This window comes from Simochromis diagramma, unplaced genomic scaffold (genome assembly GCF_900408965.1).
Source record: "Simochromis diagramma unplaced genomic scaffold, fSimDia1.1 OVJJ01000293.1, whole genome shotgun sequence".
Lineage (NCBI taxonomy): Eukaryota > Metazoa > Chordata > Actinopteri > Cichliformes > Cichlidae > Simochromis > Simochromis diagramma.
Window position 1 is genome coordinate 7,589,898 of NW_024386801.1, and position 22,827 is coordinate 7,612,724.

At 40.0% G+C, this 22,827-nt stretch overlaps 1 protein-coding gene and 1 long non-coding RNA gene across 5 annotated transcripts in view; both read left to right on the forward strand.

Annotated features, from left to right (window-relative positions):
* The window catches only part of shank3a (SH3 and multiple ankyrin repeat domains 3a), a 225,956-nt gene that overhangs the window by 136,741 nt on the left and 66,388 nt on the right, over window positions 1-22,827 (forward strand). For all 4 annotated transcript variants that reach the window (XM_040025475.1, XM_040025476.1, XM_040025478.1 and 1 more), the window contains 6 exons: window positions 9,691-9,768; window positions 10,093-10,159; window positions 11,254-11,483; window positions 11,617-11,786; window positions 20,615-20,796; window positions 21,216-21,239. In XM_040025475.1, coding sequence (XP_039881409.1) covers window positions 9,691-9,768; window positions 10,093-10,159; window positions 11,254-11,483; window positions 11,617-11,786; window positions 20,615-20,796; window positions 21,216-21,239 — 751 coding nt within the window. The remainder of the gene's footprint in view (window positions 1-9,690; window positions 9,769-10,092; window positions 10,160-11,253; window positions 11,484-11,616; window positions 11,787-20,614; window positions 20,797-21,215; window positions 21,240-22,827) is intronic.
* Window positions 1,207-8,326, forward strand: LOC120729697. The gene is made up of 2 exons (XR_005694976.1): window positions 1,207-2,350; window positions 2,404-8,326. It is a non-coding gene; the product is annotated as an uncharacterized LOC120729697 (long non-coding RNA).

The window sequence follows — 22,827 nt, forward strand, 5'->3', positions numbered from 1 at the left end:
AACATAAATAACATTTATGGACTATTTGCTTGGAGAATGAAGGGAATTGCATTTGTGTTGTAACCCTGTGTGTTACACAGTTTACATCCAGTGTAGATGTTTAGTGCCAGTACAGTAGAGAAATGTCACATTCAGTAGCAGGGTGAAAAATCAAGGACATGGTGGTTAATGGCTCTTTGATGCATTTACATTATACGACAGGCACCAGAGCTAGCTTCTCAGCTGAGTGTGTTGGCTTTCTTAATACGCTTTAGACTAGTGATTTTTGTTGTCTAAAAAAACTAAAATTATACATAAATATTCTATTAGGAATAACTCAAAAATCTTGCACTGTACATCTGTTGTCTGTGAAGTAGGTCTGAGAAATCCAGCATGTGCACATTAAGCACAATCCTTTATTGGACTTCATTGTCATGTTTTTTATATCGGTAAATACTCAATAACCCATAAGGATGAAGTAAACAAACATATGCATAAAACAAAAGAAAAATTATTTACAAAGGATTTCAGATCTTTTCAGACACTTGGGAGCCAGTGCATTCTTGAGTCTTCTTGGTTAAGCCTCTACAGGCTTTACACACCTGGATTTGGTCAGTTTATTTTAATCTTCCTGACAGATCCTCTCAAGCTCCATTTGCCCTTTGGCTGCACCAGTCACAGTCAGAAACTTGTCCTGAAGCCATTTCATTGTTGTCTTGATCTTTTACTAATTGATAGAGTTCTGTTATCCTTTCAACTGCCCCAGTCTCTGTAGAGGACTTCTAAACCTCATTTAGGGCAACTACTGGGTTGCCTCCTTGACTGTGACCCTTCCTCTAAGCTACTCAGTTTGTCTAGGAATATGCTGCAGGATCCAGGCTTAATCTTTTTTCCGATTTATTGAGGGCTTTGTGGAAGAATCAAAGGATAAGATATATCCTTGCTCTGATCAGTGCCTTATTTACCAGTGTGTGAACTGTGGTACCTTTACAAAAACAGGGTCTCCTTTTCTATACTGTACCCTACTAGCTGAATACCATAAAGCATAGGTGTCAAACTCTGGCGCGAAGCCATACCAAATTACTATTAGAGCTGGCCTACTGGTATTATACAGCTAATATATATATTGTTTAGTATTAAGCTTTGCTTGTTCCCTATTCAGTTTTCCAGCAAAATTTATTTGAGTCCATAAGAAAAGATTCATTCCTATATCTGGAGGAAGATTTGTTTTTTAATAAATATTAATGTTAGCCCGCGACTTTGTTCCAGTTTTGAATTTTGGCCCACTGTGTATTTGAGTTTGACACCCCTGCCATAAAGCATGCAAAAGGTGAAGGATTTGAATACTCTGACGATATATTCTTTCAGTGTAAGTATTTGTCTATGCCTGTTTTCCACGAATAGTAGAAGCAATGATTGTGCTACAGCACTGAACGCTGTGCCACTCAACTTTCTTGGTCAAGGACATATATTAAGCTCAGAGACTCCAGGGATGTTACTTACAGTGTCTGTAAAGTTACAGAACAGCCACCACGCTGCATCGAGTGTTTGTGTGTGTTTCATAACGTCGACGGATTCATAACGTCGAAACCACAGGAATAATCCACCTGGCAATTTTCTCCATTGTATGAATTTTGATGCCAGGCTAAAAAGGCCAACTGAAGAGAATTGGTCTAAGTGTGGTTGTGCCACTGAAGTGAGCAACAATTAGAGATATTTTATCAGTTGTGGGTTACTAATACAGTTTGCATTAAAGTATGCACCAGGCAGGGATAGAATATAATTTAATTCTTGATGCTTTGCAGATCGTGTTTCTAAACAAAGATGCATTTGAGCCTGCTTATAATTGCCATACAGCTTCCATGCCCCGTCTATTGCTCTTAACGCTAAGCCCACGTTTCTCATACTGAAGATGTCAGTGCAGCGCATATAAACATGCCATTCACTTCTTTTGGTATACCTTGCTGGCATTGGGTTGGACTTTTGCCTTCACAGCAGTTTTAATTCTTTGTGGTGTAGACTCAATAAGGTGCTAGAAACATTTTCTCAGTGATTACTACTGCCATGATAGCATCACACAGTTGCTGCAAATTTACTGCATATCCGTCCTGTGAATCTCCCTTTTCAGGCTTTTTGAATACAGTGAACACATTGTCACGTTCAAGAAACCAGTCGGATATTATCTGAGCTTTGTGAGATGGTTCGTTACCTTGCTGGAAGCAGCCTTTAGAAGATAGGTGTGGTCATACATGCATAGGGGTGGACATGGTTCAGGCAGACTGAGGTATTTAAACGGTGCTTATTTGGTGATGTTTATTTTCCAATCTTCTGTTGGCTCCATTTCCTGTTTTTCAAGGAAAAGGTTTTCAAGGTTTTTCGTGTTATAACAAGTGGATTTTGAGTCGCCTTCTGACCAACTCAGAGGAATCATTCTCCTCTGACCAGCATTAACAAGAGATTTTTGCCCAGAGAACTGCTGCTGACTGGATATTTCCTCTTTTTTAGATCATTCTCTGTAGACCTAAAGATGGCTGTATGGGAAAATCCCAGTTGATCAGCAATTTATGAAATACTCAGACAAGCTCGTCTGAAACCAATAACCATACCACCTTCTAAGTAACTTTCTTCGCTGCACTGATGCTCAATTTAGACTTCAGCTGGTCATCTTGACTATGTCTAAATGACTAAGTGCAATGTACTGCTGAAATTTGATTGGCTGAGCAGTTATAATGTGTCCGGTGAGTACGTATTCATAGATTGTTTAATTTTTAGAATAAAACTTTGTCTGACAGACTAGGCATTATATACTTATTTAGCAAATCTTACTCAAACAGTAAATGGTGCATGTAGGGCACTATTTCCCACTTCGGGTTTGCACGCATTAAATATTTATGGCAGGAGAATTGTGTACCAGTGTTAAATAAGCTACAGTTTCCATTCCCGTGTTAATAAATATCTCCCAGTCTAATTTCACTGTTTCCAACAGTTTCAGATAATTGAAAACTTTTATCAGGCTATAGTAAGATAGTAAATACTTGTTTATAGAATTAGTTTGTATTTTGTTCTGGTGAAACCAAACAGAAAAAAACAAAACAAAACTGCACAAATCCAAGTATAAATCTGTGAATACGTGCCTACCAGCTTTCATAGTGCCAGATGGCTGTGAGTCTTAGTGAGTTTGACATCCGTGTAATCTACAAGAAAATCTGCATGTAGCTTCAAATCTAGATATAGTAGCTTCAAATAAAACAATATTTTAATAACAATAATAATAATATTAATAATAATGAGGATAAATGCTTGATGTTAACGTGCAGTATTTCGTAATATGAATGAACAAGAAGTAGATTAGGGTAGTGGGAGATGAGGGCAGTATAAACCAGAATTCTCCTGAGCAAACCATGTAGATGTAGAGCAGCCAGGTGCTTTTTGGTTTAACCCCATGAAGCCTGAACCTTGAAAATTCTAATTTTTGAAAATGGAGAGTTTATTGAACCATCTGACAAATTTGTTTTAAATAAAATTAATGAAATTGGAATTTCCATGAATGACTTTTGAATTGTATTGTATTCGCTACATCTGGCTGTGCAATTTATTTTGTTTTTTCAGGGGATAAAAATCACACTGATGATGTAGAAGTGTCAAAGAACTGCATGTATTAAATGTGATACACTAGGCTAGGTTAAGGCTTCTCAAAGAGAAAATGCTTATGTACAGCTTTGCTGGGAAGCAGAGATTTGATTAACATTAAATAAGTGCTTTCTCCTCTCGCTTTCTCTCTCCCAAATGAACTGAAACGTGTGTGTTTGTGTGTATGTTGGAATGTTGTGGTTTAACTTAGTGCTGCACAGCTAATTTCAGTCGTGATGATCAACATCACATTATCTGTGTGTGTGTGTGGTGAACACAGTATAAATACTTAATACTTATTGTTTGTAACACATTCGTGTGATTTAAGGCACTTCATGTTCACTGCTCAGAAGAGTGTGTGTAATGTATTACTCATGTAGTGGGAACATGGACCTGTTTACACAATTACATTGTCACGATCTCTCTTTTTAGACCAGGAAATTCCCAAAACATCAATCATTAAAATTTAGTATGAAAAAAAAAAAATAGTATGAAGACTTGGTTTGTGATTTAGATCTTTACCTTTGCTCTGAATTAGAGGTATCATCCATCCATTTTCTCCTACTTAACCATTTCAGGGTTGCGTGGAGTAGGGGGCTTGAAGCCTATTATCTATCGTTTGTCTTATTTTTCCAGCGTTTTTCTTCTTTCAGCAGTGAAAATGTCACGTAGCTGGTCACTGTTCTTTAAAAGGTCTAAATAAAAAAGCAATATCTTGACCTAAGCCTGTGTAATTTAAGGGCCGGTGACTTGAAGATTTTAATTGTATGAAGGTGGTATTTTGCATGGCCGCACTAAATATGCAGGAATGATTATGGGATACAGTAATTCTCAATCTGTGACCACAAATGTATTCCAACATCATTCCTACTTTGCACCTTAACTATGAGAGTGGACTTTTTTTTCTTCTTTATTTTTTTCATCACTTCAAAAAAAAAAAATCAAGGTATAAACTTAACAGTGGTTTTGAAGAATTACACCACTAGCAAACAGTAGTTAGCTATATTTTCAGGAAAATATTGCCAGTATAAAATCCTCTGAACTGATTGAAACTCATGTGTGCCTGCTTTTTTTGCAGCCACAGATAGACTGGGTAAATAGTTTGATTTACAGTTACTTGTGCAACTTTCTTTTTCTGCAACTTTAAAGTCTTTAGTTTTGTAGTGGATCTTGTCCAAGCTCTTGTGATGAGGACTGCTGTTATCCTGCCACTCGAGACGAATACGACGTTGAGCTGATCAATCCCAGGAAAATTGTGTCGAAGGGGGGTTCAGAAGGCCAAAAGCAGGCCTACATGAATGCTTATGTGCAATAAAAGTAAGAAATGCACTGCTACAATCAACTGGGAAACCAGTTGTTCTAATGTCAATAGATCCATACAGATGGATGGACAGAAAGATGAAGATGGAGTTTGCTGAATAAAAAGATTCAGTAATCATCAATAAAATGTACTTGAGCACTGCCCCGAAGGTCCTATTCTTTGGGTCTGACTGGCTATTTAAGTTACTTAGTGGGCTTTCAGCTTGGCAGAAGCAGTGAATGAAGGCAGGGCTCACATGCTTAGGAGGTCATGGGTTTAATGATTTAGAAGGGACAAAGTACTGTAGAAAATGGCAACACTGATGAGTGAAATTAAACAGAGGCTGTGCAAGACACAAACGGATCTATCCAAAGCAGTCAGACCAATGATATCCTGCTATACCGTTAATTATTATGTTGTTGTTGTTGCACAGAAGAATAACATATTAGCTTGATATAAATGTTTCAATTTTAAATCCTCTTTGATGTTAATCACAAACAACTGTAAAAGCATGCTCACTTTTCAGTGAAGGATGCCAGATCTGGGCAAAAGGAATCCTCAAATGTATAAACATGTCTGTTAGAGGAACCATCTGTCACACTTTTTACACATGACTGACCTGATCGTTAGTGAAGAGTACTTGATCTAAATCACTTCTGTTTGCATGTCTATGAATCTAAAGTAATCACGTCTAACAAACAGCAGTGAGAACTGGATTATGGATTATTGTAGGAAGACTTGCAGAGAAGAGGAACACATGTGGTCCACATTGTAATTAGACTGTGTGTGTGTGCGTGCCTGTGCATGTGCATAATGACTTTAGGTTAATTAGAACACACGTTTGAGTCAAGACACATACTCAAGGTTAATACCAATATAACATGCATGTTTACCTTGCAGGTTAAATGCCAAAGTTGCATTAATAAGCAATAATTAATAATGCTAAAGTTCAGGTCCACCTGGTCTGTGTGACAGACACTTATTATCGCTGCTTTCTATCTCCTTATAGAGACTGCTTGGAAAAGTTTTGAAACTTTTGAACTAGCCTGGCCTTGTTGTGTCATTGCTAGAAAGAAAGACTGCGGTGCGCGTTATACTCTAAACGACCTTCACATAGTCTTTGTATCTTCCTCTGTTCTTTCACTTGTAGCATTCCTCTCTAACCTTGATATATATTCTCCATTATTCTCTGTTGTCACTCCAAAGAGATGATGGAAATATATTTGTACATTTTTCATATGCACTCGAAGGTCTGCATGAATGAAAACCTGTACCCATTTAGCGTTCTCGAAGAATGATGATTATGAGGCTTTACACTGAAAAATGTCTGCGTTTATTTACCTGTGTATGTGTGTGTGTGTGTATCTGTGTGTGTGCAGCTGCCTGAGGTATGGGTGATTAGCATTACTTAATCTAATAGCCGTAGGCATTTATCTATATAGCTTTTTTGGCAATTTTAGCCTCAAGTGTGCTTTAGATATTAGCATAAAGAGTAATCATATATTATGCATATAACACCCGCTCTGTTTTTAAATATACTCGGTGTATTCACCATCAGTGTTTACAGAGACTTTTCCTATTTCTTTGTGTTTCACCTGGCGTCATGCCTAATATACAGCCGTACTCAAATGAGTACATTTAGCAATATCAGCCAGAAAGTGTGGAAGCTCCAGTAAATATAGTAAACAAAAAGTTGTTGCACAAATACTTGTGGCATGACATTTTGTAGGTGGTTTGAAAAAGTACTTAACATAATATATAGCTTGTTTGAAAAGCAACAGATTAAAGGTGTGATCCATCACATCCCCCGCCAATACTAGCATCTGTGTTTTACCAGAAGAGGGTGCTCCAGTGCATACAGGAGTGGATCATCTGCTATAAACAGCCTGAAGAGTAAAACCACATGGATGTATTAACTGAACAACATAATAAATGAATCTGGGTATGCATGTTCCTGAATGTGTGTGACTCACTAAGAGTCACTAGAGTCACTTTGCTGATTTTAGTGAAAGGTTAGTCCTATTAATTCTGCTCTCTGTGTTAAATTACATATCGACCCTCAACCAGCCAGCACATGGACACACAATCCTGTCAATTTACAGCTGGGCTTTCTTGCCTAGGGGTGTGTACTCATTTACACACAGTATGTCACACTAGTTCTACACAGAGTAAAACGGAAATTTGTTGTTGTGAACTAATCAGGAAGTCTGTTCTGTAATTGTTAAGATTCCTTCCTCTTTTTCTTCTTCTCCTTCTTTTAATTATTATTAAATTAAGCCCATGTTTTTTATACCCACACTTTTTGAATTCGAATTAATCTGTTGCTTTTCAAACAAGCTATATATTATGTTAAATACCTTTTCAAACCACCTACAAAATGTCATGCCACAAGTATTTGTGCGACAATTTTTTCTTTTACTATATTTACTGGAGCTTCCACACTTTCTGGCTGATATTGCTAAATGTACTCATTTGAGTACATTTGAGTCCAAAGACATGTGTGTAGCGCAGCCAGGCACAGTGCAATTAGTAAATTCAATATGTACTAAACATTTGCTTAGATGGAAACGTCCAAGACGTAATACACAAAGTCATAAAAACTCAGTTATTTACTGAAGCATTTACAAAGTGGAAACATTTATATGGAAATACAGTAGGTAAAGTTTGTACAATTAAAACATACATGAAAGTCAGTATTTGGTATGACAACCTTTATTCTTGAGCACGGCCTATATCTTGTAATTTTTTTAAACTAAACTTCAGAAATGGTTCTCCAGGTTTTTTAAACTGTACTTCTCTTCTCTGGAGTTTGGCTGTCTTTTGTTCCATTCTCTGCCAAGATGACCTCACGCTGCTTTAATAATGTTGAGATCCTTGCTCGTTTTCTGTCAAAGTTAGATTCATCCCTCCATGTTGCCACTGATTTTTAGTCCGGTTCTTGTGTAATTTGCCAACTCTTTTCCCTTTCTGCCTTATTTCCTTCCTTAACAATGGCTTCTTGAAAGCTACCCTTCCATTGAGACCATTTCTGATGAGGGCTCACTGAACAGAAAATCCATCAACTGAAGGACCAGATGCTTCTCTCATGTTCTGTTTAAGACTTTGTTGGATTTGTTTTCTTTTTCTTTCTTTTTTTCTTTTCTTTTTAAAGATAGGACCTTCAGATACTGTAGTTTCCACACCAAGATATGTTAAGTTTCTATTAGTGCTTTTAAAATCACTGTCTTAGTGCAAATATACAAATTATCTGTCTGGCATTTTTAGTAGATTTGCTGAATAAATGGGAACAAATGACTTGACAGTAAAGTGCCTAAACATACAATTTGAAATTGGGTCTTTGCTAAGTTGGCTGTTACATGTAGACACATTTATACTTGAATGTTTCATAGGTTAGTGTTAAGTTGCTTAACAAGCAAACAAACAAGCAAAAAAAAAATGCAAATATTCCTCTGAAAATGCTCAGGTACAAGGACTGGACTGAAAAAAGCAATCAGTGTCCAAATAAAGCCTTTGAAGGCCTTCGAATCATCTGAAAAACTATTGCACAAAACCAGTAAAAAAAAAATACAAGAAAGTCTAGAAAAAAATGTTGCCTTGTACTGTATCACTGCAATGATGTGGATATAGGTGGGGATTATTTCACATATTGTGGAAACATGAATCTGTATGCACAGTCACACTATGAGGACCTGTCTGTCTTGGGTTTTAAAAGCCATAATGTAGATCAAGAAAATTTGGAGTGAAGCCTTAGTGTCAGGGCTAGACTAGTAGCAGTTATGGTTAAGGTTACTGTATGTCTATAGGAATAGTGTAAGCCTTCTGAAGTGGGAACACGGCATATGTCTGTGGCTAACTTCTCTTTGTACTTTAGATCATATTTTTGTTTAGATTCAACCTGCAGCAGTTAAAGTGTTCTTCCACCAACGCTTCTCGTCATGAAATAGTGCCTTAGTTGTCAAAAAATCATTGAATTCAAACATGCCTGCCTTGTATTTTTTAAAAAGCACCTCATGGAACGGGCTTCTTCCTGAATTCACAAATTCATGTTTTAGCCACAGGCGTTTCTCAAGAGACATTCTTGTTCTTTTTTTACACTGTCACCTCTGTCAGACTCATTTTCAAACAGTTTTGTAAGTCTGTTTCTTTTAGAAGTGATCAAAGAGGTTGCTTGTAATGCTGCCTCTGGCAACCACTGTCATGCTGCATAGCACACAAATTATTATACTCCTCTTGATATTTGACTTTCTAAAACCATGTCCGAATTGTTCAAAGTTTTTCCTAGTAAATTTGAAATAATTCATCTTGCCTCCATGGCGTGATGTGCTTTTCTTGGTCGTCCTTTTTCAGTAGCATGTGATGTTAGAAAACAGATTCTGGAGACATACAATTTTCTTTGGCCCATCGCTGATACGCCCATTAATAGCTGCACTGGTTAACAGACGAGGAGTTAATTTTAGGTGCACTTTGTCTGATCTGACATTCAGAAAACTATTTTTACTAATGCAGACAGTAGATGTGAAGCAATTCGTTAAACATGACTTATACTTCTTAAACTGTCCGTGTCTAATTGAGAGGACAATTAGAAGCTGCAAAACAACATCCATAAGTGCTCCAAAGAATCACATATGTAAGTGATTGCTGTGTCTATCTAGAATCTGTGTTTGGGAGTCATCATGTGTATTTGTTTGCATATCTGTATGCTGTTGCATACAATAGAATGAAGGACAGTGACATGTAATACTCCTATAGGTAAACACACACAACTCTCTGTTGTCCTTCAGGAGAGCTGTGCACGGGTTCTCCTGTTCCGGGGAGCCAATAAAGAGATAAAGAACTACAATAGCCAGACTGCTTTTCAGGTATGTGAGGTATACAAAAGGTTTACACACTAGTACGTCACAGCTAAATTAACTGAAATATGCAACCTAATGTTGGAGTCCAGCCTTTATAGCTGATGAAGCAGAAAATTGATACTGACATACTGACATTTGTTTTATGCACATCAAATATAATTTGCTTGTACATAATGGAGGTTGGTCAGTGTAGCGCTATATAGATTTTTACACAATCTCCTTCAACAAAGTGTTGAAAGTGTTGAATATTTAGTGAAAGAGTTAGGACGGAAATGTTTTTTCATGTTGTTCCTTTCCACTCCCTGTACGTTTCTCTGTTCCCATTTCCAGGTGGCTATTATAGCTGGGAACTTTGACCTGGCAGAAATCGTTAAGGTCCACAAAGCATCAGATGTTGGTAAGTTGACAGAGTGAACTTGGGGTTCCCAGGGTATTTAAAAGTAGAATCTGAGGCACAGCCTTCAGCTTTCAGGCCTTCTGTGGAACCAGTTTGGATTTGGGAGACAGGCACTGTCTCTACTCTTAAAATTAGGCTCAAAAATGTGCTTTTTGATGAAACTTATAGTTAGGGCTGGATCAGGTGACTTTGAATCCTCCTCTAGTTACATTGCGAAAGGCCTAGGGTGTAGGGGGCTTGCCATGATGCACTAAGTGTTACTTCTTCACTCATCTTTTTTCACTCACTACACCAATCTGCATTTAAGTTATTAATGATTATTAAACTCAGGCTCTCTTCTATAGTGTGTCTTTTGTCCGATCTCCTTACCCTCACCCCTTACCAGTCATGGCAGATGACTGCTCCTCCCTGATCCTGGTTCTGCTTGCAGTTTCTACTTGTTAAAAGGGAGTTTTTCCTTCCCACTGTTGCCAGGTGCCTGCTCATAGAGGGTCGTCTGATTTCTGTATTAATGTGGGCTTTTCCTTACAATACAGAGCGCAGAACTAAGTGAATAGAATTGAATTGAATTAAGTGAAGGTAGACTTGGAGAGGCATCAAGCTCGACCTAGATAGCGAAGGAGGTCATGGAAAGTGATTATAATTTAAATACAGTGGAAAATACAAAGAAGAAAAAGTGAAAGAGATGAAAATGTAACAGAACTGGAAAATGTTCCTGAGGATTATTGGATCCCTGCTGAGTTTAGTAGTTTCTCTCTCTGAAATAAAGTACAGGAAAACTCTGCCATCTGGTGTGAGCAGGATGTAATGCCTCACTCTGGTCATAAAGGCATTGTGTCTCTTCTTACATTCAGCATGCTGAAATAGAAATTACAGTGAACTTCATAACAAATTGCATTTTTTTGCAAACAAATTCCAAAAAGTCCAGTGATCCCTTTCTATATACTTTTTTATCTTATTCTGTATTTGATCCTTCAAAGTTAAAATATGGTAATTGCTAAGATTTATAAGCCACTTCAGTGGATTAGGAAATCCATCTTAAGGTTTTACTGAAATGCCAACAGTGTATAATTATGTGCAATTTTTCTTCTTAGTGCCTTTCAGGGAGACTCCCTCCTACACCAACCGTCGACGTGTGATGCCTGGCCCCCTGCCTTCACCCCGTTCCTTACTTCGCTCTGCAAGCGACAACAACCTGAACGGGGACCACGATCACATCCATGCTCAACCAACCAGAGAAGCCCGTGGCCGCCAGGGTCACTCCCCCGTCCCTTCACTACGCAGTCTGCCTGCTTTTGGGCAACAGCACAGCAGCCTTGGAGAAGTAAGCGAAGTCGCGCAGATATGAAATGTAAACCTAAAAAAAAATGAATGCATTCATAAGAAAGAGTGAAGGAGTAAAAGAGAAGGATGATCTCAGGGAAGGTGATTGATGTTTTACACATGTCTTATATCAGAGTCGTCATGGAGAGATCCCTGACAGCAGTCTCCAGAGTACTGGCAGCTCCAGATCCTCCCATTCCCGTTCACCGTCTCTACATCACATGCATGAAGATGACAAACCAGTTCCTAGACGGTCCCACAGCCACGGCTACCCTCATGGGCATGGCCCTCGTGGAAGACTCAGGTTTGTAATAACCTGCGTTCAGTTGCGTTTTTTTTTACTCAACTTAGCAGAGAGCTTCATAAAAAAAAGTGAATCTGTTTTTATTTCCTGTTTCTAATTCATGTCTCACATTTGTCAGTCTTGGCAGCTATTCACTTAAGTACATCATTTTTATTGCCCTTGTGATTTTGCTAGCTCCTTTGATTTTTAAACCTAATTTCAGAGAGCAAAGAGCCCCATGTGATGTGTCTGAATCACTTGTTAGTCACCAGGCAGCCTTTTGCATCCTATTCCATCTGCTACAGTCTGCTGCTTGTGATAATCATGACATAATATCAGTCAGTACAGAATCTTGTTTATTCATTCAGGCTTTGACATGTGAAAGTCCACCCTGGCTACAAAACTGTGTATTGGATCTAAAAATGTATGTTAATAATGTGGTAGTGACAGATTGAAATACAGATCGGTATGGGTTCCATTTGGCGTAGCTGTTGGGTGGCCCATGGGTTGTAAGGGTGCTTTGGTATGATCAGTGACATGATGAGTGTTAGGCATAAATAAAAACCCTGTTTATGTAACAAGCCCATCTGCGGTATCGTGCTGGAATCACAAATAACATACTTCAGATGTGGTATATGTAATCGTACGTGGAGACACAAACACGTGCACAGGTCAGAGACAGACAGATGGAAAGGGACTAATAATTATCACCACCGGGACCAATTGACAGCTGCCAAAGTGTGTTTGTTCAGATGTTGGGTTGTGTGACAGATACTGAGAGACAGTGGTGACATTCTGAAGCTACATCTCTGAGTAATGTCACCTAGTTGATAGATAAATACAGCAGATGAACTGGTGCTGCAGGATGCTGGGACGAATTTCTTCCCCTCTGAACCACCAGACAAACTGCACAGTAAACTAGAGCTCTGATCACATCTTGAACCAAAAGATTAAACTGGTTTGCAGACACTTGTTAAGCTTTTTATTATGGTCATATATCAGCACAAGATCACCTACATAGAGCGCCCACCTAATGTGTTTCCGCGATGCCGCGCGCTCTGTGCAAATGTACGTGTGTTTGTGTGAAGCAGCTTGATGTCTGTCAAGGGAATTGCATTACGGACACAGCTCCAGCCGTACTCCTCTCTCCTCTAATACTCTCTTGTCACTTTACTCCATCCATCAAAGAGACTCACACGCGCACGTTCACAGGCGCTCACGTTTTTTACCTCATTTTCTGTCATTAACACACAAACACGCAAACACTGCTCCATAGTCTTGTCATCCGTCTGCAGTTTGCAGCCAGAGAACATTCAGCATAATCTGCTAAATCATATAAAAGACTCGCACGCATCACTAAACACTAAAACTCTAGAGTCTAAAGTGTATGCACTAAGTGTACCACAATCAAATAAAATGAAACAAGTGAAGTGGAATACATGAAGTAAATTTAGTTAATTAAAAAAAAGTCTCCCCGCATCGTTAATGTACCTTCCACTCTTTCTGTGAAGCATGTTATGTCCAATAATGATAGCAAAGTAAGTGCGTCCTTTTCTACTATATCTGGTGCTGCGTTGGCGTGAACAGTCACTGACAGAGATATACATCTTTTGCTGTTGTCGTCACTGTGCACAAGGCTTACATAAAGTGACACAAAAGGCAGAACGATGAAAGTAAAGAAAAATGAAATATCGCAGTCTTCTGTACACAAAACGTTGAGACCTTTTTTCTTTTTTTTTTTAGTGTGCCATGGATTAAAATGAGAATGTATAAAAAGCCTAAAACGAGCAGCTGGTCTCCATGGCCAGAATCTGCACCCAAGTGAGACTGATGCTGTCCTTGGATATTTTTTTCTGTAATATTTCTCCCTCCCTCTCTCCGTTTCACTCTCTGACCTTCTGTTTATGCCTGTGGTAACTCTAGAGGCATTATGGGTGCCAGGGGAGTGTGAAATTAGTTGGCCAGTCAACAGCCCACTCTAGCAGGTTCCTGTGGAACTCACCATCACTTCCTCCTCCTCACGTGTGTGCAGTGTTGCCAGGATTTGGCTACCCTTCAGCTAAAGGTTTAGATGGAGACAATAGAAAGGGTAAACAGGTTAGACTTCTGTTTTTTAATTTAAAGATCAAAATCTAACAATAATCAAAGCTGTGGCTACGATTTTCACTCCAACTCCAAGTGATGTAGTAGACAGTATGATTAGACATGATTCATGATGTTAATATGATAATATGGCACAGTTTTATCGGGACAAAGCAAATTTGGCTCCGTCGTAAAAGGTTAATTGGCTACTTGCCGTAATGGGCTGACAACACAAAGAGATAATTAATCATCAAGAATGGAGCATTGTCTCGTCAGTGTCATTGTCAGAAATTGTGATGTTGAACTGTGCACCTGAGCTCTCAGTTATTTGTCTGGGTTTGTAAGAAAGATTTCAAGCAGCCAGATAGACACTTTGTGATGTTGCTGAGCAATAGATGCAATATTTGATCTTTTGTATCCAACTTTCCCCACAGTTGCAGCAGGGAAATATTTCGTCAGTATTTATTTAGAAGTGTATGTATATGAGATGCCCTCTGACCAGGGTACATTAAATAAGAAATGAAGCTGTTCAGTTTTTCGGAGCCAAGTTACCGTAGTTTTTTTAAAACTCAGCCAGCACAGGCTCCGTTAGATCGTTGCTTGGGCTGTTGGTTGTTTCCGTCCTTTTTTTTCTCAACTCACGGGAGGCTAGGGGACAGTTTATTTTAAATAAAAATTCAGTCACACAACATTGCCAATAGTTAATGAGAAAGAATTGGCCTCATTTCCCTGCTGATATACTGTACAATGACCATTATGTTACAAATAAAAGCGAGAGGTGTGCTGCTCCCTTCAACTTTGAATTACTTGTTCTGTTACTGTTCTCCTCACCTCTTTTTCAACTTCTATCCTTCCTTTCTATGCATTAGTCACACCAGACACTGGCGGTGTGAAGATTATTCATGGCACCTCAACACGGCCATAGGCCCGAGGTATGCATAGAGGACAGGAAAAGGGTAGAGAAACAAAAAGGAGAAAAAAAGAGTGTTGAGCTTGCTCTGCTTTACCTGCGGAAAATTCATACATCAAAGAAGGACACAGGGGAGAGGGACTGATCTTTTAGAGTAATCTAACACAGATCCATTTAGCAGTTTCTCTTCCATCTTTGTTTAAAAGAGTACTGCCCTCTGGACTGGGTTAGCCACACAGTAATTCCACATTATGGTAATTTCATGCAGTATAGTGCATTATGTGCAGTCATTTTAGTGTTGTTTTGTGTTTCGACTGGCAGCACTGTCATCTCACAGCATTAAAGTTCTTATTTTGAACCTACCGGTTGGTTTCTCATCTTTTAGGTCCTCCAGTTTCCCCCCCACAGTCCAAAGGCATGCATGTTAGCTTAATTAATAGTTTTAAATTAGTGGTAAATGTATATGTTAGTGTGAGTGGTCGTTTGTCTCTCTATTTTAGCACCGTGATGAACTCATCTCCGGTCCAAGGCCTTCATAGCCGATCTTTGATTGGATAGGCTTTTTAAAAACTAGATGTATGGCTTTCATTTTGTTAAATGTTCAGAGTCAGGTCAGTATTCATCAATAATGTAGATGTGGTTTACTTTTAGCTGGTCTTTCTCCAAAGCTGTTGGCATTGATCTGTAACATACCAGTTCTTCAAGTAGCTTAACCTCTGTTCAGCATGCTCTGACACTCATTCGTGGTAGCAGCTTGATAATTATGATAGCCTTGATGTTGTTCCCACTAGTCACATCCTCCAGCTCTACTTTGGGGTTTCTGAGGTGTTTCCAGTTCACATTCAATATGTAATCCCTTCACTATATTCTAGGGCTGCCCCAGGGTCTTCTCCTGTTTTATGTCCCCTCAAGGTTTTTATGCCAAATCCTTTCTGCATACATTAGTCCTTCATCTTGTCCCTGAGGGTCCAAAAACCTGTGAAGCAAACAAAAATTTACTGCCTTGTTTTCTGTCAGTTTCCAGAGCTCATGACTACAGGTGATAGCTGAAATTCTGATCAGGTCCCTTTTCACAGTACAACACCTGTATCGCTGCAGGTGCCACATCGATAAGCGCTGGCAATCTTTGTTGCTGTTTTAGGCTGACTCGTGAGCAAGGCCACGGGATACATAAAAAATCTGTCATTTCAGTTAGGAATAAATTGTTTATCAAACTCTTTTAGCTATGATCAAGGACTTTCATGGCTCAGTGAAAGGCCTCGGTTCTCCATATTCCCTTTGCACCTTTATAGGAACATGTTGAGGTGTTCTTATAGAAAACGTCCTCTACAAATAGAGCACGTCACCTATCTACAGGCTTATGGCCCATTGCCAAGCATAATGTGAAGGAGTTCACATGTGATGTAAGTTACTATAAATCACACCTCCCATACTTTATTTCATATCTTGGGTAAATTTTATATTACAGTGAAAAGTGAATAGCGATTATTTTATGAAAAGACGCAAGACTCTCGTTATAAGGGGTTTGTTTAGCTGAGCTCCTCCCACATATGAGATTGAGGCGCAGTTTAGAGTTATGTGTTAATCACACCAGTTGACTCTTGCTTCTAATTTAGTTTAATGTTAAAGACCCTGCAGAGCATAAGCTGTCTGTGTACAAACAGATTTGCTGTCTAAGACCTTAATATGTTCTGCCCAGTGAGCACAGTCCAAATTCTGCTTTGGCCTTGATAACCATTAACACTCCCATGTTGCCCAGGAAAGAATGAGAGAGCATATAGCATGTCCATTCATGTGCAGTAAAGCAAAGGACAGACTGATGATCATTAGGATGCAAAGTGTGATGCTGATTATGACTGTGTTTATAATGAGCTCATCTCACCTTAGAGAGCTGTGCTATTTGAGGAAAAAGCCATTTACCTGAGAAGACAAGGCAGTCATGTGAGAAAATGCTACACTGAGGCGGCTTAGTTTTGATGGCATCTGTAAAAATGGCATTTGCAGCTGCATCTTTGGAGTTATGCTGGGATTTCACGCACAGAGACAAACTGAAAGAGCTAGATTTATTAACAAGCTGTTCAAATATTAATCTGTTTTTTTTAGCTGTCTTTGCAAAAAAACAAAACAAAATCAATCCTAATTAGGAATCTGATAACTGACATGGAAATGTTTGCACTTACCATATGCAGAGCTTATTATTATTATTTTTTCCTCGTACACTGAAAATTAAAATGACTTTTTTGTAAAACCTATACACTTTTTCCCCAAAGGGTTTTATCCCCTAAACTGGAGTGTAATCACTGGGATAACATTTATTTTTGGATCTTATATTATCTGACATCGCCTTTTTTACTGTATTTGCACATGGAATAAAATCATACTAAGTGTCAAGGTCAGTGTGATCTGTGTAAACTGAATTATTGCTACAGCTGCAGTGCACTTTTTTTTAATCAGGATGGAGCTTTGTATAAATCAAATCAAATATTTTATGACAAATTTACAGTTTCAGTTCATGTTTTTGACTCTTCAGGATTATTTTTTTTTACCTGAATTTTCTTCTTCTCAAATTGATAGTTGCCATCGTAACGGAGACAAATCCTGGTGTCCTAGGAAACGATGAGTATCCATCATACTGTAGATTGCATTAGGAGTTTGTGCACAAGTGCATGCTTAAGGGTAGATGTAATGGGTCCTACATTTGTATTTTTCTGAAGCTACGCTCAATATTGCAGCAAAACAAGAGAAAAGAAAAAAAGTGCAGTGAATGTTTTTGATGATATGGACTCTATAAAGCTCCAGAGAAAGGCAAGGACCCAGCTGCCTTTGCTGAGTGCTGCCACTCAACAGCACATGATAAATCAATTAGAAATCCCTTTAACATTTTTAAATAGTCAACTTTTTGTTGTCCGTCCATCTCAGACTAATTTTAGAAAGCTTATTGATACCCTCTTCCAGGAAGCTGTTAAACAATATTATAACCACGGAGAACACAAAACAATCTAGGATATACCTGAAGCAACCAGTTAACTAACTCTTGCAATGGAAATTGCTTTCTATTGAGAAATGTTGATATACAACATTGACAACAACATCGAGAAAGTAGAAAATGTAATAAAAGCCATTTAGGCTCGTCTTCAGTCAGGCAAATCAAAGCTTGGAATAATTTATTACAGCAGAAGAGTATAATTACAATTTGGAGTTTGGGCTCCAAGCTCGTCACTTCCCACAAACATAATACGCAAACAAATTGGGAAGTGATGAGTAAAAATCCCCCCGGTGCCTACAGGTGGATGGTGGTGTGCTGGAGGGGAATAAATAATGCAGCGGAGCCACGAAGCAGGGGAGCAACACCAATGACGTGGCAGAGGGAAACATGGGAACTTTGCAGCTTAATTAGACCACTAAATTTAGAGGGCGTGTTTGATAAATTAGGTGAGGAAAAGTGACACAAAGTGAGTCTTATGTGTGCAGTTCAGCTGTAGTTGTCTGCTTGACTTAGCTCATCCACTTTGCTTTTGCTTTTTTTGCTTTTTTTATTTCAGGTTTATGATCATTAAGATTTTTATCTAAATTTTTCTAAGTGCCGTTTAAACCTCATCCTTGGCAACTAAAGCAATTTATTACTGGCAAGGAGAGGGCAAAAACAGCTCCAACATCTCCCTTCTGTCTGACACATACAGTAGATAATATGTGTCACCCAGGTCCGGTCAGCTTAATTGCAAGGACCAGCAAAGGTTAGGCTGTGTACACAACCTCACAGTAAGTGTAGTGGATGGGAGGAGGTATATATGAGTTATTGAAATGGATGAAATGGTCCTTTAAGGGTTTTTTTTCCACATCTGTGTCATTCTGACATAGCCTCAACTCCTTGCTTCTCCAATTGTGCACGCTTCCTCCGCTGTGCACGCTGCTGATGTTCAGTGCTCGGGCTCTGACATTAAAATGCGGCAGCCATTCTGGGCCTCAGTCCCGGCGGTAATTGGAAAGCCGTCAGCGAGCTGTTGTTTCGATAGAGAGGGAGGCAGAGAAAGAGAGGCTGGGTCGGATGAGGAGAGCAAGAAAAGCAATAGAGAGTGTGGGCGAGAAAGAGACAAAGTAATGCTTGAAATCAGGGAAAGAGTAGACCGAAGGATTTAGAAATAAGAGGAAAGGGCACATGAGGTTGGTGAAGGATCGAATGAAGGCTATAAAGTGACTGATACAATATGCTGAGGGAGAAATGGCAAAAGAGTGAAAGAGAGTGAAAGTGATGAAGAGGTTTAGAGATTTCTTGTCTTTTAAGTAAACGTTGCAGAGAGTAGCATCAAGGTCCAAGTTCAGGGCATAAGAAAACCACTTGTTACAGTAAAAATACAGTCTCCTGTCTATATGTGAAACAGAAACAAGAACATCTCAGATTGGTGAAATGCCATTTTAAGCATTTGATTTTTATTAATCTCCTATTTGTGATTACTATAGATGTATTGCTTTTTGTTTTTTGACCTATGGTGAAGCTCTGATCAGACAAGAGGCAGAGTGACGCTGAATGCAACTTACAGAGCGGTGGCAAAGAAGTGATGAATGAAGACTAGGCGGAGCTCTGCTGCTGCTGCTGTATTAGAATTCACCGCCAGAGAGAGAGAGAGCAAAGATGGAAAAGGAAAGAGAGAGAACGAAGACGCAGCAGAGAGAAATGTTGAGGAGAAAAGGGATAACAGGGTGAAATGAAGGCGAGAGAATGGGAGAGAGAGGGAAAGGATTTGAGACGAGGGAAAAGAGGGAGGAGCGACAATTAAACCAAATCGGCTGGAGCTTTTTGACCCCCACCCCACTGCACACAAGCACACACACACACACATACACATACTATCACTGCCTGCCTCAGGGAGCCATGGTGCGTGCACGTTCGCAGGCAGACAGGCAGGAGATCAATCGTGCTCTGGGACGAGTGTGTATGTCTGTAAGCGACGTGTTAGCAACATGCTGGTGGCGGCATGTGCCGTGCTAGTGAAGGTGCAGTGTTAGCGGGAGCAGAGGGGGCTGTCTGTGTATGTGCCTATGCACACAGCTAGAATGCACATAGAGGGCTTGTGGTGTGTGAATGTGAGCGAGCCGTCAAAGGGGAGGGGAGCCACGGAGCAAAGCAACAGCAGCAGTAGCAGCAGCATTGCCAGAGTGTGTGCGAGCGTGTGTGAGAGAGCGTGTATGTGTGAGGGGTGGAGGGGAGAGGAGAGGCAGACGCGGCGGGACTCCCGGGAGAGGGAACGGGAGTTGGGGAGCAAACCCAGCCTCTCTCCTCCACAGCAGGACAACCAGGACTCAAGGACGAGGCAAGATCTGTAACCCAGCCTGGAGCATCTGGAATTGGGGACGTATGGGGGATTTCTGTCCCTTTCTGTAGGGGACTTCTGCTGGACACCCAACTCAGGATGTGTTGGACTAAGGGGAGGGGGCTTCCAGACGGATCTGGCAGAACCACACAGAAAAGGAAGCAGTGCAGTTCCTCTAACCGTTATGTTTCTGCTTCTACCTCGATTAGGATGCGAGGGAGAGGGGAGAGATAGAAGGAGGAGGTAAAAGAGAGCAAGGAGGATACTGTCTATTGCGATTAAGGAGGGAAGAGAGGGAATAAGAAGAAGGGAAAGGTGAGGTAGTGGCTGTGAGGGGTGTGCTCTCCACTGATGACTCTCCCATGGAACACTGACTATTGACCCTTCATTGGCAGGTGCTGGAACTTGTTTATGAATCCCTCCCTGGCCACCATAACAACCAGGGGGTGTCACCAGGTTTCTGTCCCGCTGACGAACATGTCGGTGACCACAGGCTTCAGTTACCAGCTCCCTGGAATCACCACAGTGACATATGTATTTGTTTACAGCCCTGGCTCTGTGCAGAGAGACCCAAGCCCACCTCATCACACGCCTCCAGCACTGTCAGGCTCCCGCGGGCCCAAACGGAAACTCTACAGTGCCGTCCCAGGACGTACCTTCATTGTGGTCAAGCCCTACACGCCACAGGGGGAGGGAGAGATCCAACTCAACCGTGGAGAACGGGTCAAAGGTAGGATGGCTACTACATGTTTGACTAGCTCCCTAAACCTACTAAAGTAGGTAGTAATAACACTACTGTTGTTAACATGTTGTATTTCATAGCATGACAGTAACTTTCCATCATCACCAATGTTTACGATGTGCTGCAAAGTCCAGAACTACATGTGGCTTGCATGAGTATCAAAGTTGGGTTTCTTGCAGTGTAAGAAAAATCAAACATTCCTATGCTCTCATACTTCTCAGAAGCAGACCAAACCATTACTTCACTACGATTTTTTGTTGCATAGCAGTTATGTAATCTTTCTGTCTGGGAGTCATTTCATTTCATTAACCTCTTAAATGTGCTGTTTTCTGCTTTACACAGAGGTGCAGTGGTTTTCCTTTCATGTGTTTGTGTGTGCTTTTGTCTCCATTTATGCTTCACTCAAGACTATGACTGTAATGACGTAGAAGGTAAACGCAATAATATTCTTCTCACCCTGTACCTCTCCCGCACACCACAGTGTGTCAACCCTACACCTACAGTGAAGCAAGTAGCTCTTGGCCCTGTTTGAATCCACTTGTGATGTGTGTACAATCTCAGTACAAATTTGTGATTACTTCAAGGAGAGGGCATGCAAATTCAAACAGGTCCCGTGTGCTATTGGTTGCTGGTTTGCATACATATATTGTGTTCTTCCTCCTCTCTTAGAGTGCTTCCCCCTGAACACACAACTGCTTTTCTCCCTTCTCTTATCGCCTGTCCACAGACACCCAGCACCGCATTGACCCCACATCCCTACATCCTGCCACTTCACATACATCACCATGGATCAAACCCACATTAGCTTAATGGAAACAGTTCCCTCCTGTCCTTAGAAAGACCAGAGAGAGTAGGGCAACACTCATGCGGAGACCTCTTATGTTGCTCTCAGATCTACAGAGGCACAGGAAGTACAGATTAAGGGTCAATTTGGCATTTCAATTTGGATTTTGTGCAAACAATCAAAGCACACAAATGTCCCCACACATGATCGACATGCACAAACACACACACATACACACACCATACCTTTTCCCTCTTATTCCTTTCTTAAAAACATTCAGTAGCGTGTCACTCAAACACTACTCTAAACCTAGTGCCACAATGCCTTCACTGTCCTTACACATACAGAAGTATTCACCAAACTGTTTTCTGTCTTCTGTCTTCCCTGACAAACTTTTTTTTCAGCAGACCTCCTCCTGTGTGTTTTGACGCCTCCTTTTCATAGTATCGTGTCTGTTTTGTGGAAATACTGCTGTTGTTTAAAGCTAACAGAGTGCTGTTTTTCCTGTAGAAAACCAAGTGATACAGCATTTTATGAAACAGTGATGCATACTGAGGTTGACACAAATGTTATTGTGAATGTGATGACTCAACAGCAGCCTAGTATGCTTCCATCCACTGAATGGATCTGCTGTCACTAGCTTTTCTGTCTGTGCAACCAAATCCATAACCCTGCCACTAATGTGAAAACCCACTGCTTTGTCGTTATTTCATGTTAGCCATGCAGGAAACGAGCTTATCGTTGCATAGCTGCCAGCACCCCGGCCCGGCCAAGTTAACCATCTGGCTCCCTTATGCAACAGTGACCATCATAACCATAACTATGTTGCGTTTACTGCCTTTATGTAGTCTCAGGATATAAAATGAGAAATATGTCACTGATGTCAGCTGGTTATTGAAAGGCTTAAGGTCCTGGCCGTTCAGGTTTAATGAGTTTTGTTTTTTGTGGTTTCTTTCTTTTGTGTATAGAACACTTATCTTGTTAATCAAGGTTTCATGTAATTAAGTGTAATTCACTTTTTTATTTATCAGATGGTCAGAAAATTCAAAAAGCTTTTTATCAAATAAAGTAACACAGAGTAAGTCTGCACTCTACTATCGTGCCACCCCACAATGCCCATTCTGAGCCTGGAAAAACCCTGTTTAGTAAAAAAATAGAAAGAAAAATCTGTTTAGTGTTTTTACAATCTTAAAAAGAATGACCAGCTCTCTTGGCACAAAGGGAGGCTCAGCTTG